The sequence below is a fragment of the Babylonia areolata genome, chromosome 3 (genome assembly GCF_041734735.1).
Source record: "Babylonia areolata isolate BAREFJ2019XMU chromosome 3, ASM4173473v1, whole genome shotgun sequence".
NCBI classification, from domain to species: Eukaryota; Metazoa; Mollusca; class Gastropoda; order Neogastropoda; family Buccinidae; genus Babylonia; species Babylonia areolata.
The window spans coordinates 13,444,651-13,463,327 of NC_134878.1; the positions used below are offsets into that span (position 1 = coordinate 13,444,651).

Here is an 18,677-nt window from a genome sequence, read left to right on the forward strand (position 1 = left end):
TTCTTTCCATCACAAAGTTTGCTTAGCGTTTAGAACTTTTTTTTTTTTCTCTTTCGTTGGCTATGACTTTCCCCTGCCATGAAGGCAGTCGTACTGTTTTCAGTGGGGAAGAACATTTCCAACTACACTAATTTCATAGACGATGTTCTTAACGCGAAGCAAACTTCAGGCTGCAAAGATATCTCATGCAACCCAGCCCTGGTCACAGCATGAAAAATAGATATCAACAATTTACACACTGCTCTAGTCCAACCTACTCGATAATACAAATCCTACAGGAGAGCACTTAAAAAGGATGACCAGCCACACCAAGAGTTGATGCACTGCAAAGGACAAAACAGGCCACTGTCCCAAGCATGTTGTTGGCAAACCTGATCCATTTCATGCCAAAGAGGAATTACAGAATTTACAAGAAGTCAGACTTCGTAACAACAGGTGTGCTTTTTACTACTTTTTTTTTTTTTTAAATTGTGAGACTTCAATTATGCAACTGGCCTCTCACTGCATATATTAACAGCTGTTCCAGACACACATGCACCATGAACAGCTTGAAAAATCAATGTTTCAACCCAAAACTGACAGTTATTCTGTTTTGTAACAGATGGAAGAGCACCTGCAAGAAAGCACCTCTGGTTATGGGTGGTGCTCATTACACCGGCTGCATACACCGCTGTCTGCTGAAAACTTGGCATTGTTTCATTATGCCCCCTGAATGGAAACTGCAAGTTCCCAAGAGGTCTTTTACTTTTTTCCCTACATATTACTTGCAACATCAACAACAAAGAGTATAGTCTCCCCATATCGAGGCCTCTAAAAAAACAAAAAACATTCCAAACTTGATATAAACCAATTGCAGCTCATTCAACAAGTTAATATCTCAACTGAAAAATCTCTTCCTCGGTCTGGTCTGGTCTGGCCTGGCCTGGCCTCCACTCCTCAGAAAAAGCCAGCGCTCTCAACTATGAGACATAGGGTAAGTAGCAACAACAGCAGATGCAACAAGACTCAGCTTAAATCAGGTATCATTTACCCACGTATAAAATTTAAACTGTGTTGACAGCAGTCATGATGCTCTGGCAGTATAGCCAAAACATGTTCAAATTTCTGCTCTAACAAAAAAAAAACACCATAAACCATATATGCAATAAAGACAGTTTTCACACTTTAAAATCTCGTGACCAGAGAAATATGCAGAAAACGTAAGATACTGCAGTTCTGCTAACAAGTCCACTTTTTCATTTCATCACCTTTCACATACCCACACACACATTTTTTCATTCCATTTAAACCAGGTCAAAAATGATATACTTCTCTCATCAAGACAAACAATGCTGCCCAGCTTGAACTTTAAAAAAAAAAAAAAAAGACATCGTCAACAAAACAGTGTACACATCAATCTATGCACTGCACCAGTGGCTCACTATTTCATTCACAACAGCATATATTATACCAAAAACATGAACAAGAATTCCAAAGTCCATCATCGTCATTAGTCCCAGTCTTAAGACCTAAAGATAAATGGGGAACACATACAATAAAAATTGTGCTTGGAAACAAACCCTCATTGTTCTTGCCATCGTCATGAAGGACAAATTATTTCAACACCCACAAAGTGAATGCAATGTGCACATACACTCTGGCACAGACTGGGGCATGTGCACATAAGTATGCCAGCCTATGAATGTGTGCACAGATCTGAGTACACCGAGTCCTAAGTATTTTGGGTCAGCTTACAAAAATCCTCCATTAAGCATGCATGTAATAACTGGTCCACACCTTTTTCTTGCATCAGAAAATATATGCTCCGGTACACAGACACACAAAAAATATTTATGACTTTATAACTTCCCTTCCTCTCGACCATCCACAATCGCAAATAAGTGTGAACAGTACTTATTCATATGTACATGACAGCAATGACCATGTGAAGTTTCAAACGAATATGAAAGTCAGATAAACAACTAAAACTCCAGCTTAATGTGAAGTCACCGTTGCCCCATCAACATTGTACAATGTAGTGGATGGTCACAAACTTTCACAAACTAGAAAAAAAAAACAAGGTATTGAGGGAAAAACCCACCATACATAGGCTAGCATCTTGCACCACACTCTCTCTGTGCTGACTCCTTTGAAATTTTCTCTGACTGTATTTTTGTCACAACGTTTCACTTCTTTGAGTTATTGGATCAGGTTTTCACACCTCTCTCACCCCCGGCAGCTATTGTTAACATGTGATTGTATTCTTTGTTGCTTTTCCCCAGACGTTAATCTCATCGTGTTCCACACCCTCTCACTTGTGTTATACATGTCTGACCAAGTTTTTCTTTGCCTTGTCCACCACTCTATTGTGAAAACTCAGTTGGCCGTAAGTGATCCCATCAAACTGCACCTTTTTCACAGTGAATCTCCCCTTTTCTATAGTTACATTTTTGCTGTGTCTTTTGTCTGGATCTCTATTTCTGTTCTGGGGCCGCATTCTTCCTGCCACAAGTTTGCTTCCTGCTGATCTTGGGTTATTGATTCTCTCTACATTTTCACACCACTGGTGTTTTTTGAGCCCATTCTTTCTGCTGCCAAGTACGGTCATTCCACTTGTTTTTAGAGTCGTTTTCTCACAGTGCAACATTTTCACACCACTAGTGATTTTCTAGTCCATTCTTTCTGCTGTCAAGCATGGTCATTCCACTTGTTTTCACAGTCGCTTTCTCATGGTGTAACATTTTCACACCACTGCTGCTTGTCGAGTCCATTCTTTCAGCTGTCAAGCATGGTCATTCCACTCGTTTTTTTTAGAGTCTCTTTCTCATGGCATGTTGTTTCTCTTATCACTGGTGCCGTAGTGCACTGCTGTTTGGACATTCACTCAGTGGCAGTGTTGGTGGTGGCTGGCTGGGCTTCAGATGTGGCTGTTGTCTCTGCCTTCAATGCAGCTCGTTCCGCCTTGACGTGCTGTCTGGGAGGCTGTCGCAGGTGAGTTTTCTGCACACACACACACACATGCATGCATGATTGTATAATGTGGCAGCTGAAAAACAACTGGAGCAGTTTTCTGGCAGGAAGCCACATGCCAGTGGACACCCTGCACTACTGTTGAGTCATTTGGTAGTGTTCAGCAGCACCTGTTCTGATCTAATGCACCATCTAAGACCCTGCTGATGACATGACAATAATTGCTTAGTTGCAGAACCAGAATAAGTGAATGTTCCCTCCAGAATGTTGGCTGCCACCGCATTCCTCCAACGTCAGTCCATCATGAATTTGCTGACACCAAATAATTTGACAGGACTCACCCCAAGCAAAGGGTGGATGGAAATCAAAAATTAGGTCAGCACAAAGCAGGGTATGAAAGGCCACAGAACTTGGGACAATCTAAATGTCTCCATGTTTGTACAGAGCTTAGAGCTTGGTCTCACAACAGAATCAGAAGGCACAAACAGTAAAAATAGAAGACAGAGGTTGTACAGGTAAAACAGTTCACTAAACATGGTTCTCACCTGACTGAAGCCTCTCATCCTCATCAGCTGGTGGATGCGAGCATTGTAGAAGTCGTAGACAAACTGCGCCATCTGGGGCATGTCCTCAATGGCCATGGGGGCTTCCTGTGGAGGATCTTGTACCTGTGAAGAACACAACTCGGTCATCCCATGCAGACTTAAATCCCATCTCTTCTGTCAGTAATTGGGTTGGTAGTGGCATGTCCAGCAGGCTCAATGCTCAGCTTATATCAGAGACATTAACATAAGCTAACATCTGGGCCAATAGCTTTGTGACAGCTGAACTACTAATGGTTTCTTTTCAATTGGAATTCATTCACAGTTTAGTCTTTTATTATTATTAGTGATTATTATTCTTATTCTTATTCTTGTTGCTTATAGTCCAGCCGACCGCACAGGGCCATATCAGGACTGTCAAACCATACAAATGCTCAAACGCATCAACACAAAACTGTCATATCTACACACACACACAAACACACACACACATACACACACACACACAAAAAAAAAACAACCACTAAGACATAACCCACAAAACACAGTTCATTTTGTGATGGACTATGACAAAAGCTAGGAGCTGGCTCCTAGTGCACTGGCTCTGAGTGCTGCAGCCTTTCGGGCTTGTTGGCCTTTGGGAATCATCCCAACGTCAACTGTCCTGAAGCTTCTTGACCAAGACAGTGGGGATGTAACTTGGGCAAGACACTTTCCAATATAATCAAATTCTGGCCCAGACAGGACAGCAGCTTCCTCCTCTGCTGTTCTGATGGTCATAGTTGAACATCAAATGAATATTTCAAAATTCTCTTTTTCTTCCTCAACAAAACATTTCCAAGGCTTAAAGCTCAAATTCCCATATGCAAAACACTTTTCTCAAGCTTAACCAAAATCAATGATAACATGATTACACACACACACACACAGCAGCTCAAGCCCACAACAGCTGAGTGGTTAGAATGTTGGACTTTCAATCTGAGGGTCCTGGATTCGATCCTGGTATTGGCAATGCCCAGTGGGATTTTGCTGCCCTAGTCTGGGGGGTAAGGCCAAAAAAAAAAAAAAAAAAAAAAAAAGCACATACCCACACCCTTGAAAACGTAATACAGGTGTCTAGACGGCACTGTAAAATCACACAGGTAAAAGCCCATTCAGATTCAAGTGAAACTGGGAGCTGCAGCCCACTACCTCAGAAGAAAAAGAAGACATGTAAGAGTGATCTGTCCAACACCTAACAATACAGAGAAAGAGAGAGAGAGAGACCAGTACAGCCCCAAACCCAACCTTTCTGATGGGTGGGAAGCTCTCTGAAGGAACCAGGTGCAACTTGGTGGGTCTGGCTGTCAGCTGAAACACAACACACATAATCTTCATCAGTATTACTCTGTTTAAATCATAATTATCATCATTATTATTTTAATACATATACCCTGTCATTTTTCAGCTTTAACTAAAACAGTGAGTGGTTATCTAGTGGTAAAGCGTCAGCCTTGGAAGCGATAAAATCTGAGTGCTGGGATCAAATCCCACACTCACCAGTATTTTCTCCCCCTCCACTATAGACCTTGAGTGGTGGTCTGGACGCTAGTCATTCGGATGAGACAATTACCCAAGGTCCCATGCATAGCATCCATTTGACACACAAAAAGAACCCATGGCAACAAAAGAGTTGTCCCTTGCAAAATTCTGCAGAGAAACCCACTTTGATAGGTGGTGGTGCACTGTAGTGAAGTGCACTCCCTTTCACACAAAGAAATCTGTTGTGAAATAAGAATAATACAATACAACAGTAACAGGAAAAACAACAACAGACTTCTGAGAAATTTCAGTTAACTCTTTTTTTTAATAGTTATTTTGGTACAACATGAAAATTGAAGTATGGTTAGTAAATGTGCACAAATAGATATAAGTGGAGCCAATCATTTAATCATAAAGACTAACACCGAAAACTATTCTATGTCTGGCATTTAAAGCTGAATGTGCTGCTTTCTGGCTTTTTGTTTATTTTATTTTGCTATACATGTACTGGTCAATGACAGGTGCAATGGCCGAGTGGTTAAAGCGTTGGACTTTCAATCTGAGGGTCCCAGGTTCAAATCTTGGTAACGGCGCCTGGTGGGTAAAGGACGGAGATTCTTCTGATCTCCCAGGTCAACATATGTGCAGACCTGCTCGTGCCTGAACCCCCTTCGTGTGTATACACAGGCAGAAGATCAAATACGCACATTAAAGATCCTGTAATCCATGTCAGCCTTTGGTGGGTTGTGGAAACAAGAACACACCCAGCATGTACAACCCTGAAAACAGTGTATGGCTACCTACATGGCGAGGTAAAATGATCACTTAAAATCCCACTCATGTGCATGCGAGTGAACGTGTGAGTTGCAGCCCAAAAACAAAGAAGAAGAAGAAGAGTACTGGTCTATGCATTAAAAAAAACTACAACACACACACACACAACCCCAAACACTGACTTACCCTGTTGAAAGCTGGGGTAAGCTCAAAGCAGTTACTGAAGAGGGACACCCGAGCAAAGATGTAGAGACCCAGTCGTGCACGAGACATTGCCACCACCAGACGTCTGACATCACTGCAACAGTAAGTTACCAAAGGTATGAGTTTTGAAAAAGGACAATTTTCCATTCCAATTGCAGACCATTTACAACCAAAAAACAACAACAACAACAAAAAAAAAATATATATATATATATATGTGTGTGTGTGTGTCTGTGTGTCTGTGAATTACTAAGTTTTGACATCAATTTTACTTTGGAGGACCATTTCTGATGGTGATTTTAGACCAAACTTTTTTTTTCTTAAACTCATCTCATCATCCTTTTTTTTTTCACTCATTTAAGTCTCTCTCTCTCTCTCTTTCTTACACACACACACACTCACACACACACATGTTCATTTATAACCTCTTAAATTCAAACGTTAAGACTCCAAAGAAAACAACATAACATTAGCCGTTTGCTGTGGGAAGACAGGAGAAAAAAAACAAGAAGACACCAAGACCCAACGAGGAAAAAAAAAAAAAAAAAAAAAAAAAACTTACCGCAAATGTCCGACAGTCTTGGTCCTGACCAGAGAGAGCAGGATGTAATCGTTCTGCTGACCCTGGTACCTGTCCACTGTTGTCACCTGTCACAGACAGGTACCCAGACAAACGTGAGTACCATTTCTTAACTCGCTGTACCCTCCAACAGACAAATTGTCAACTGAGACAGCGCACCCCCCTTACCCCTTCAGCGCCTGCAGCCAGCATACTGTCAGTCAGTGACATGCACATACTGTCGCTTCAAATAGCATGAATATTCATTACGGAAGGGAGCTTCCTCTATCGCTTCTTCCCCTGCAGACTTCTGACGTCAATTTTGAAACAATTTTACAATTTTTTTTCCCCATTGCTTTACGAGTCAAAATGATCAAACGAGTGCAATTCACAATAAAGCAAGTTCTCCATGAAATTTTCCTTAAAGATTCTGATTGTGACCACGAAATGGCAGAATTAGCTTCTGAAGAAGACAAAACCTCATCAATCGTCACTCAACTCAACAACGAATTCTCACAGTGCCTATAAATTGGTGAAATAAATCAAATGGAGCTAAAAAAAAAAAACTAAAAAAAACCCAAAAAAACAGGCCATCAACATCAAGTGAGTGTGTTCATTAAAAAAATTGTCCATAAAATATTGACAAAGATAAAGAAAAGAGCCTGAAATCTTAATATAACATAACTTGTTCATTCATCACCTACCCTGCAAACTTTCATCAGGTAGTTTTATTGATATAGATATTTTATTGGAGCAACCATAAATTTTGCAGTTTTACTCTCAAAACCTTCAAACTGGGAGTGCTTTTTATTTGTACTTTTTTTTTATGATCAGGTCGCATAGGGTTATCCCTTTCATCACCCTGAAAAAATGACACCGTTTCTTTAACCCCTCAGCACCCAGACAAAAATTACAGCATTTCTCTAACCCTTTCAACACCAATACCACCCCCACCCCACTCCAAAAGGACAACACTATTCTGAAACCTTAAACATTCAGACAAAATATCGTTTCTTTATCCCTTTTAGCACCCAGACAAAATTGCCACCACCAGTTCTTTAACCCTTTCATTACCAAGACAAACATGACACCATTTCTTTAGCCCTTTCAGCATACATACATGACACGGTTTCTTTAACCCTTTCAGCACCAAGACAAACAAGACACCATTTTTTTGTTGTTCTTTCAGCATCCAGGCAAACATGACACCATTTATTCAACCCCTTCAGTATCCATACAGACACCATTTCTTTAACCCTTTCAACACCCCGGCAAACATAACACCATTTCTTCAACCCTTTCAGGATACAGACATGACACTGTTTCTTTAACCTATTCAGCAACCGGAAAAAAAATGACATTTTTTTTTAACCCCTTCAACACCCAGACAAAAATGACACTATTTCTTTAACCCTTCAGCACCCCAACATGACACCCTTACCTTAACCCTTTCAGCACCCAGTCAAACCTACTATTGCACATCCTGCTCTTGACCAGCCAACAACAGTGACATCTAACCATTATTTCATTATGTCGTAATTCTTTTTTATTTTCTTCATACATACAAAACATGCTTCCATCTGACCAGATTTTATATCTGTATAATCCTATCAATCGTTTTTAATAAAACTTCGCTTCTGATCAGAAAGAAATATATGCCTTCATGATTATGCCATTTACTCCATTTCATGATGTATACACTGGCACGTTTCATTTACTTTGAAAATATAAGATTGATGACACAAACATCCAAATTACAAACATTGGAACTGATGACACAAACATCCAAATTACAAACATTGGAATGAATAAATAAAACAAAACAAAACAAAATGAAAAATATTACTTAGAAAATAGAAGACTGATGACACAAACATCCAAAATACAAACATTGGAATATATATACAAAACAAAACAAAAAGAAAAACCCAAAACACTCCCATCTCCTTCACCCTACCCCTGAAAAAAACAACTGAAAAACAAAAACAAAAAAACCCAATGCAGAAATACGTCCAAAATGTCCTGACCTTGTGGGGTTTTCCGATAAACGGGTTGTTGGCGCAGCGCTGAGCAATGACATCACGGATCAGGTGTTTCTGGCCGTTGTACGTGGTGAGGATGGAGATGTTCTCGGCTGGGTAGCCAATCAGCCTCATGTACATGAACAGTGCCACCACGTACTCTGCTTCTGCCAGGTTCTGTCAGCAGTTCAGTTTCCGTGTTCAATTAACAACAAATAAAACCTGCTAACTGTGACACAAGCAAAACGTCTAATCATAGCAGACGATGTTCAGTCATTTAACTATACCATAAAACCATAAAAGTTCAACATCAGCACTCTCTAACACAAATCAATTTGCTCCATCCTATCTGTATTACTACCTTCACTTCTACACCCTGTCTTGCTCTCTATATACCATGAAACAATAATGTTCATGATCAGTACAGCAATAGCATAAATAAATTTGCCCCATCCTATCTATATGACTGCCTTCAACTCCTACACCCTGTCTCGCTATCTATGACAAAGCCTCAGTCCCACTCTGCTTCTGTGTTCCCAGATCCAAATACTCCATAAATCGGCCACCGCTCTTTCTTCGTCTCAGAACCTTACACATGGAACAATTTCCCTCTGTTGCTCTGTGAAACACCTGCGCTCAGCTCTTTTTATAGTTTTGCCTTAAACCTAACTCTTTCCAAAATAGCTCCTTCCTTTTTCCATCCGTAGGTTCTTTAGCTTTCTAGATGTATGTATTCATAAAATTTTTCTTTCATTCTTTCCTTATTCCAGAGTTATGCCTGTCTACTTTTACTGTATCACTGCATTAGGCCAGAAATGATTCAGGCCACTTTACTTTTTTAAAAGCCACAATCTTTTTATCACTCACACAAATATTTATCTGATGTGCACAAAACATTGCTGTTGCATGGATACACACTATTTGCTGTTGATTAAAAGGTGAGAAGAAGTCTGGTCCAAGATTCAATCCAGCATGTAAGGCTGGCTCTTTCCCTTCCTTTTCAGAATGTAAAATACCACTTTAAAAACAACAAGAACAGAAAAACAAAACTTTTTAGAAACACAACCACAAAGACACACATGCAAAACATACAAAAGAAACACAACACGAACACATACATACACACACACACCACACACACACACCAACACAACCCACACAAGGTACCTGATAGAAGTAGGGGTTGGGCTCCGACTCCCCCACACCGTTGAAGTCGGTGACGTTGATGAGCTGGAAGTCAAACATGAAGCCTGGGTTGGCCATCCGGAACTGTGGCTGTGTGATCACATGGGGCAGACTGCCCAGTCGTTTGTAGCGCCAGTTGTACAGACTGGCAATGCTGCAGACACATTCCGTTAAAAAAATAGGTTAAATGTTGTATAGCATGCGGGGTAAGAGGCTGCGCAATCATGTATGTGTGTGTGTGTGTGTGTGTGCGTGCGTGTAAGTGCGCGCTCATGTGTGTGTGTGTGTGTGTGTAAAAGTTAACAGTTAAAGGTCCCACAGCCTTTTTACAGCCATCAGATCAGTGAATTCATGTCCACGGTGTCTACTAAAGCTCAGCACAGGCCCAATCCTCTCCTTCTGCTGTCTTAACCTTCCTCAACCAGTCAGGTGCCGTTTCACACCTGGGCCGGGTTGCACGAGAATACTCCTAAATAAATTGAATTTACTGTTGAGTTAGGAACACTCTTAACAATATGCACTGCTAAGTTCGCTCATGTAACCCAACCATTGGTAGAGTGAAGAAAATCAGGGTAAAGAGCCTTTTCCAGACACACAACATCATGCCGGAACAGGGTCTTGAACACTGATCAGTGAACGATTGATCAAAAGTCCCTTGCCTAACTGAATCTACCACAGAGCCTCTGTGCACTTGCCGGGTCTTTTCTACAATGTATACCTTCTCCCCTCATGAAGAAATGGTTTCAAATCAAATCAAAATCAAATGCCACATATAGTGAGTAATGCTATTATTTTTTCATGTATGATAGTCGTGTCCGACTATGACCATCAGAACAGCAGAGGAGGCAACTGCTGTCGCATCTATCTGGGCTAGAATTAACTATAGTGGAGAGTGTCTTGCCCAAGTTAGATCCCCACTCCCATGGACAAGAAGGATGGATGTTTCCCAAAGGCCAACTAGTCTCAAAGGCTGCAGCACTAGGAGCCAGCGCAATCTTGCATCCTAGTTTGAGAGTGACAGTCCTTCACAAAAGACTAAGCTGGAAATGACTTCCCACTGCAATGGAGAGACAACTGATCATACAGCTGTCACTTTCCTGTTGGCCCAGCTGTAAGCATATGTCAATCTGTGAAATAAACTCAGTATCATAGATGACCACAAAAGGGGTCATTTCAGGGCTGAATACCGATTGGGTAAAATAAAAATAACTTTATCATATCAGATTAGAGAAATTTGGTGAGGTGCATTTTTCAAAACATAGACAAGTACCTTATTCTGAAACAAGGTGACATAACAGATATCAATTATGTGACAGAGTGCCAAATGTGAAAGCACTGCAACACTGTTTCATAATTGACTCCAAGCACTGAAATTTGGTGAGGTGCATTATTAAAACATAGACAAGTACCCAACACGGAAACATGGTGATATAACAGATACCAAGTATGTGACAAAGTGTCGAATGTGAAAGCATTGCAACACTGTTTCATAACTGACTCCATGCACTGCAGAACAACTCCATCGGAACAGCTACAACCCCTCATTCCACTACCACCTCACAGCCTTGAAGATCCCCACAGCCTCAAGTCTCTCCTTGCTCTGCCCTGGCCCTGAGTGTCCATGTCCACACTACAGTCTCACACACATGCACACACACACGCACGCACAAACACACACACACACATGCACACACACATACATACACACGCACACGCACGCACATGCATGCACACACACACACAAACACATACATGCATGCACACAGACACACACAAACACACACACATACATACATGTACACCTCGAGTGGAATCATCCTTTCATCAATTCCAAACAAAATCCTTGCAAATATCATCATACAACAAATTTCAGATGATATAGGAAAGCAGGCTAGGAGCAAGCAGGCAGTTTTCCAGACAGGAAGAGAATGAGCCATGTGCAACATCACTGTGCAGTGTACACAGTGGCAGAGACAGCTCTACATCAACTCTGCAGAATTCGAGAAGGCCTCTGATGTATCCATTGGGAAAGCCTATGGCATTTACTCTATGCTTATAGGATCCCACAGCAGATCATCCTTCTCATCAAGAGCTTTTACACCAACTTCATATGCCAAGTAGGAAACAGCGAACCCAGTTTTGAGGTAAAGACAGGATCAAGGCAAGAATGCGTAATATCGGCACCGCTCTTCAACATGCCATACACTGGATGATGCAAGGATCAACCAAGAGATGAACTCTCAGATCAGATAACTCTCCTCTCAATGCCAGAAGATTGGGACTTTACAGATGACCTGGCACTAGTCTCCCACACTCATCTTCACATGCAAGAGAAGACAACCTGTCTCAATACCTTTGCACAGCATTGATGACACTGAACATTCCAAACATATCATGCAAAGAGGTCATGGCAACATCAGCCCAACAGCCCTTCACTGGATACCACAAGGTAGACACAAGAAAGGAAACCCAAAGAAACCTGACGCAGAACAGTCGGAGAACTCAAGACCCTAAAGCACACCTGGTGTTACCATTCAGAGACTGACCCAAAACAGACTAGTGATGGTTATTCACTGCTGCCCAATATGCCAGAGGCATAAACAGAAATGCCAATCCCCGTCAAGTATCTGTAGGAACAATCAGGAAATTTGGCAGGAACATTCTGAATTTGGTAGGAACACTTGGATTCCAAGCCGCATCAGCAAACAGGCACAGATGCTGTTTGACTGAGACTCAATTTGATTCAGCCACATTCTCTCTTGTTCAGGCAAATGGTTAAGCTGACTGGTCCACCCAATGCTGTTTCAATGAAAATATGCACGTGATTAGCTGAGCATCATCATGTGAGACCATGATTAGTAGTGACTGCCCTGGCCTCGTGATTGATAAGTCAAGAGCGTGTGGGTAATGTTGAGACAGGAAAGCATGTAACCATGCTATGTAGTCGGAAATGAACTCGTGGGAACAATTTGGCAATGGCATAAGGTTGCACAAACTGTGATAGAGCGTAACAAAATACGGCAACAACTTAACAGCTGGCATCTCTGCATAAAGGGCAGTACACACACACACACACACACACGCACACATGCATGCACACACACACAGAGGACCACAGCCCCAAGCCTCACCTTGCCCGGGCCCGACCCTGAGCGTCCAGGTCGACGGTGGGCACGCCCAGCCGCACAAAGCGTGTGAAGAGGGACTGCTCCATATTGGAGAACTTCTGGAAGGCCATGTTCTTGATCACGGGGGGCAACTGGTGGTGGTCCCCGATCATGATCCAGCGCTTCAGCCGGTTGTTGCCGTCCTCGGGGTTCTGGGACAGTCACCACAGTTTTGCCCTTTTTTTTATGGTAACCGGAAAATGATTTTGCATCACATTTTTCGGGTTTCACATTGTCAGCTATTCCTTCTTCACGAAAAACTCTTTAATTTAACACCCGTGCACCCAGAATCCCTCAACACACTCACTACTTTTTCCCCAACCATACTATCCTCATCACCACTTGGTCTTTTTTTTTCTATTTCCTTTTAGCCTTTTGGGTGATCCTTCCAACAGCAAAACAGCACTTTTGATGTCACAACGTTTTCCAACCGGAAAATGAGTCTGTATCACCACTTTGGTCATTCTTTTCTTTCTCTCTCTCTCTTTGTTGTTGTATTTTTGTTGACATTTCCTTTTTTAGACATTTTCCTTTTACGGGAAGGTGATCTTACAACCAGAAAATGAGTCTGTATCACCACTTAATAATTTTCTTTTTTTTTCTTTTTTTTTCCTATTACGCATTTTGGATGATCATTCAGCAGCAAAAAAAAAAAAAAAAAAAAAAAAAAATCAATTTCTTCTGTCACTGGCTGGTTTTTTTTTGCTTTGTTGTTTTTTGCTTAACACTTAGTCAACTACTAGAAATTGCATACCTATCAGCTCAACAGAACTGGGGATTTTTCTGTATAAATTATTCTTCTTCTTCATCTTCTTCATCATTCATGGACTGCAACTCCCATGTTCACATGCATGTACGTGTGGACTTTTACACGGATGACCATTTTTACGCCTCCATGCTGGCAGCCATACTCCACTTTTGGGAGGTGTGCATGCTGGGTATGTTCTCGTTTCAATAATCCACTAAATGCTGACATGGATAACAGGATCACTGATGTGCATTTTTGATCTTCTGCATGCGGATACAAACAAAAGGGGTTAAGGCTCAAGCAGGTCTGCATATTTTGAGATTGGGACAATCTTCATCCCAAACCCACTGGTGCAATGAAACTGGGAATTGAACTCAGGAAACTCAAACAAGAATCCAGTGCTCTAACCCTTCCGTCACTGCACCCATCATCTGCAGGGTGTCTGGTGACCACAGAGTGGTAAAGAAGCCAGTATACTGACCTGCAGGAGGAGGGGAATGAAGGTCTCAATCTCCAGAATCTGAGCGGCTTCCTCCATCAGGATATTGTCAAACTGCACACACACAGAGCCCCTGGATGATATTTCAATTTCTTATTTTTAGTTGAAAACAAAATATATATACATAAGCAAACAACAAAAACAGTTCTTAGATTGGAGAGGACACAAACACACATAAAACTCCCCCCCAACCCCCTCATGCTGAGTGCATGAAAAAAAAACAAACTCATGGCAACAAAAGGGTTGTCCCTGGCAAATTTAAATAGAAAAATCCACTCTGACAGTAAAATAAATACACATACAGATTGAAAGTTGGCACTGAGGTAGTCCTCAAAGGCCACTAGTCCTCCAGGCTGCAGCACTAAAAGCCAGTGCAATTTTACCTCCAACTTTGAGAGCCATAGTCCTTCAGAAAAGACTATGCTGTAACTGAATCCCCATTGCAGTAAAACAACACAATAATAAAAAAATTAAAAAATACTAAGCTGTAAGTAACTTCCCACAATACCACACAATACAAGTAATACAATCAAGGCAAGACTGCGCCCCCAAACCCCTTACCTGGAATCCCACGTTGACGAGGTCGCGGCGTTTGAGGGCAGCGTGGGTACAGGTCATGGCAATGATCTTAGCCTCCTTCACCAGCAGGTAGTTGGCCCGGTCAGCGCCGCTCCTCAGCAACTCAAAGGCCCGGAACTCCTGTCGCCCCACAGTGGTCATGATAATAATAATAACAACATATTTTTTGTGGCGCCTTTCCATGTAAAAAAACCAACATGCTCAACAGCACAGCACAATCCAAAATTTGATGTGTAAAAACTTGAAATTACAATTTTCTTACATAACCCTGCACAGATATCAAACACTAATAATAATTTATATATGTACACACATGAAAACATTACACACAACATAGCACAGAAAATACAAATCAGACATCTCATATCACAAAACATATAAAGATACTAATATCACAATACATAGAACCATATCATATTACTAAAAAACCAATCTAAATGCTTAGAACCAGTCACGTACATCACACTCTAATGGCTGCTTGATCTTTCTCTTTCTTTTTTGTAACCAATCACAACAAAACACAATTCTGAGACATGCCACTTCAGAAGATTTTCCCTCCCATTGGTTTTATAGTCCATTCACTAGAAACTGATTTAGTCCCATACACATTCCAAACCTTTATATAAAAAAAAAAAATTCAGACATGCTTTATCACAAGAAACAGATATGAAAAACAAACAAAATAAAACAAAAATTCTGTACATTCTTCCACAAATAGCTATTTCTAACACAAGGACAAAAAGCGAACAGGAGGCCTTGTGGCAATGTGTCTGACTAGCAAATGAGTGCCCATGCGTTTGAGTCCCACACTGGACCGGGATTCAGACCATGATTTTTACTACCCACCCCCTCCCCACACTAGACCTTGAGTGGTGGTCTGGATGCAAGTCTTTCGGATGAGGCAATGAACTGAGGTCCTGTGCACAAAGTACACTTAGCTCACAAAAAACGGCAACAAAGGGGTTGTCTCTGGCAAAATGCTGTAGGAAAACCGGTTAAATATGTGCAATTAAACGCACTTCACTGTAAAACAAATACTCGCTTACTGACCAAAACAAAGCAAAAAACAACGGGTCGTACTGCACAGTGGTGACACACACTCCCCTGGGGAGAGAGAGAGAGAGCAGCCTGAATTTCACTACAGAGAAATCTGCTGTGACAAGAGAGTAAAAAATACAATACCATACAACACAACACCATACAATGCAATACCACAGAATACAAGACAACACCATACAATATAAAATGTCACAAGAAACAGTGGCAAACCTCCAGCTGGGTGAAGATCTTGCGGATGTGCCTGAAGCAGCCCTCGGCAATGTCCATGTCCTGTTCAAAGCCGAGTCCCCTGAACAAGGGCTGGGGGGCGTTGTCAAAGAACTTGGTGAAGGGGAACAGCTGCTTGATCTGCTTCACTCCCCCCTCCTGAATGGGAAAACACACATGCATCATCAGATTTAGCCGATTCACAGACATTAATTAAATGGATTCTTCTCCTTCTTCTTCTCAGTGGTTTATTGTCGACTCACTACAATGTGATTTAGACAAGTTTTCATTCATTCTTTTCAGCAAGAAAAGACACACTCATACTTGGAAAAAAAAGAAAAGGATTTAAAGAATGCCATTTCATGCAGCAAGCACACACTCACTCAACCGTATCTGAACACTCATTTTGTTTCAATGGGTGGCAAAGCGTGAGTACTGATCCATATAAACTACACTACATCTGTATTAAATATGAATTTTTTTTTAAGTTAAAAAAGGGGACCAGGGGAGTGAGCAGATGCCTGAGCTGAGCACTGACCCAATGTGCTGGTCAGCATTCAGCTCACCTAAAGATCTTGTAATTAACCCCTTTGCTGCTGAATTTTGCTGAAATGAGATCAATGTGGAATGAGCAAGAAAGGAAATTGTAAGTGGTGTTACCGATTTTTCTGGATAAAAGTGATGTATTATCGAGAGGAAGAAGTCCAAAATTAAATTTAAAAAAACAAAACAAAAAACCACAACAAAAAACCACAACAAAACATGACGACCTATATTTTGATGTGTGAGCACTGTCTTATCTCAATGAAGCAACGGTCCTTCACTGATGAGCACAGTTCTCAGCAGCAGTCACAGGGGTTAACATAAAAATGAAGGAGGCTATATGTACAGCCTCAAACACACACACACACACACACACACACACACAACAAGAACAACAACAACAAAAACTGTAAAAGAGACAACAGCCCTCCCACCCACCCACCCTTAAAAAAAACAAAAAAACCCACAGACATACCTTGTCTTTGTAAGCTTTCACTTTGCTCTGGAACTCCTCCCATCTGGCAAGTACCTGCAAAACAGGATGCATAAATTCTATCTTTCACTCATTCCAGTTTTGCCCTAGCACACGCCAGTCCTGTTTGATCATTTGCCTGTACTAGCTGACCTCCTTTATGTTGAAACTAATGGTTTTGAGTGAACTGACACCATGTTTCTGAGATATGTGACAATGACGTCCTGTGAGAAATAAATCTTTGTAAATAAGTTTTTTTCATGTGTGGGGGAAAAAAAAGATTACTGCAGATAATTTTCACAGGGATTTATCATATCCATGATCTGGTCTTGAAATCATTTGCACAGAACTGTCAACCTCAGTGTGCTAGAACTACTCAGCAGCAAAACTAAAGTGATGTGACCACCTCAAACTTGTTCATTTCTTTACACTGCTTGGGGTCTGTTTACCTCTGGCAACAGATTTTTTTGTTATTCTTTTTTTTTCCATTGTACTGTGTTAACTGTGAGGCCTAAGCTTTCCAAAAAAGCAAGTTTTTATATCATTATTTGTGTTTTTTGGTTTTTTTTATACTGTCTGTAAACTAGTACACTGGGTACAAAGAGCGCAAACTGAGTACACTTGGAATGAGTAAAGAAAACTGAGGTTGGCAACAAAGATATTGTCCACAAGATCCAAAAGTTAAATAGTGATTCTGCATCTGAGACAACCTTTTAGTGATATCATTAGCTATGTTTTCAACAGATACCATTCATTACATGCTTTAACAACAAACAAACAAACAAACAAAAAAAAGCCTCATAACAGGGATTCCTTTTTTTTTTCTGTAGGGTCTTACTTATGAAATTTTCATGTACTTACTAGTACTGTATCTTAATTCAGAAAGTTTTCTTCATATGGTATACATGCTTGCCTGTTTTTGAAGTACACCTACACACTCAGAAAAACCAATACAATGAAGCTGAACTAAGGAATGTCTGGGAGACAGTGACAAAGGGGAAAGACGGACATACCTGATAGAGGAAGAAATAACCTGCTGTCTCACAGGTGTAGGACATGTCTCCACTGACCCCCAGACTCTCCTGAAGCCGTTTCACCTCATCCAGCAACTCCAATCGTTGAGCAAGCACATAGTTCACTCGACCGTATCTGATACACACACACACACACGAACACACACACACACACACAAAGTTCATATGAACAGACCATAAAGTCACAAGGTGATGAACAAAACCACACCCACGTACAGGCTAGCAGTAGAACGCAAATAAAGACTGTATGCACATGAACTATCACACACGCAAGCATAAACACCATTCTTCTTTCATTGTTGTTGATGGTGCTGTTGCTGGTATTGCTGCTGACGCTGCTGCTGTTGGTGTTGAAATGGAACCACACAGTCCAAGGTCCATCAAATGTCCACAACAGCATCCAAAAGGCAAAAATAAGGAAACGTATACAAAAATACACTTAACCCTTTCATCGCCAGAGGTGCAGAGCTAGCTTGCTGTACAAACCAGCTGAGCAGCAGTACATTTCTGTCTAAACCAGCTGTGCAGGAGAGGGAAAACTGTCACCATCAACCCACTTTAAGATAAGAGTCATATAAGAATGATCTGTGTGATGCCTGCAGAGGATGGTCTCC

At 41.1% G+C, this 18,677-nt stretch overlaps 1 protein-coding gene across 1 annotated transcript in view; it reads right to left on the reverse strand.

Annotated features, from left to right (window-relative positions):
* Positions 1 to 441: 441 nt before the first annotated feature.
* Positions 442 to 18,677, reverse strand: part of LOC143279741 (RNA helicase aquarius-like) — a 50,787-nt gene continuing 32,551 nt past the window's right edge. The window contains exons 27-39 of the mRNA XM_076583867.1: positions 18,043 to 18,178; positions 17,033 to 17,086; positions 16,018 to 16,173; positions 14,731 to 14,868; positions 14,152 to 14,223; positions 12,887 to 13,074; positions 9,738 to 9,909; positions 8,577 to 8,747; positions 6,553 to 6,638; positions 5,973 to 6,084; positions 4,779 to 4,841; positions 3,495 to 3,617; positions 442 to 2,979 (exon numbers count right to left, since the gene is read on the reverse strand). Coding sequence (XP_076439982.1) covers positions 2,860 to 2,979; positions 3,495 to 3,617; positions 4,779 to 4,841; positions 5,973 to 6,084; positions 6,553 to 6,638; positions 8,577 to 8,747; positions 9,738 to 9,909; positions 12,887 to 13,074; positions 14,152 to 14,223; positions 14,731 to 14,868; positions 16,018 to 16,173; positions 17,033 to 17,086; positions 18,043 to 18,178 — 1,591 coding nt within the window. The 3' untranslated portion in view covers positions 442 to 2,859. The remainder of the gene's footprint in view (positions 2,980 to 3,494; positions 3,618 to 4,778; positions 4,842 to 5,972; positions 6,085 to 6,552; positions 6,639 to 8,576; positions 8,748 to 9,737; positions 9,910 to 12,886; positions 13,075 to 14,151; positions 14,224 to 14,730; positions 14,869 to 16,017; positions 16,174 to 17,032; positions 17,087 to 18,042; positions 18,179 to 18,677) is intronic.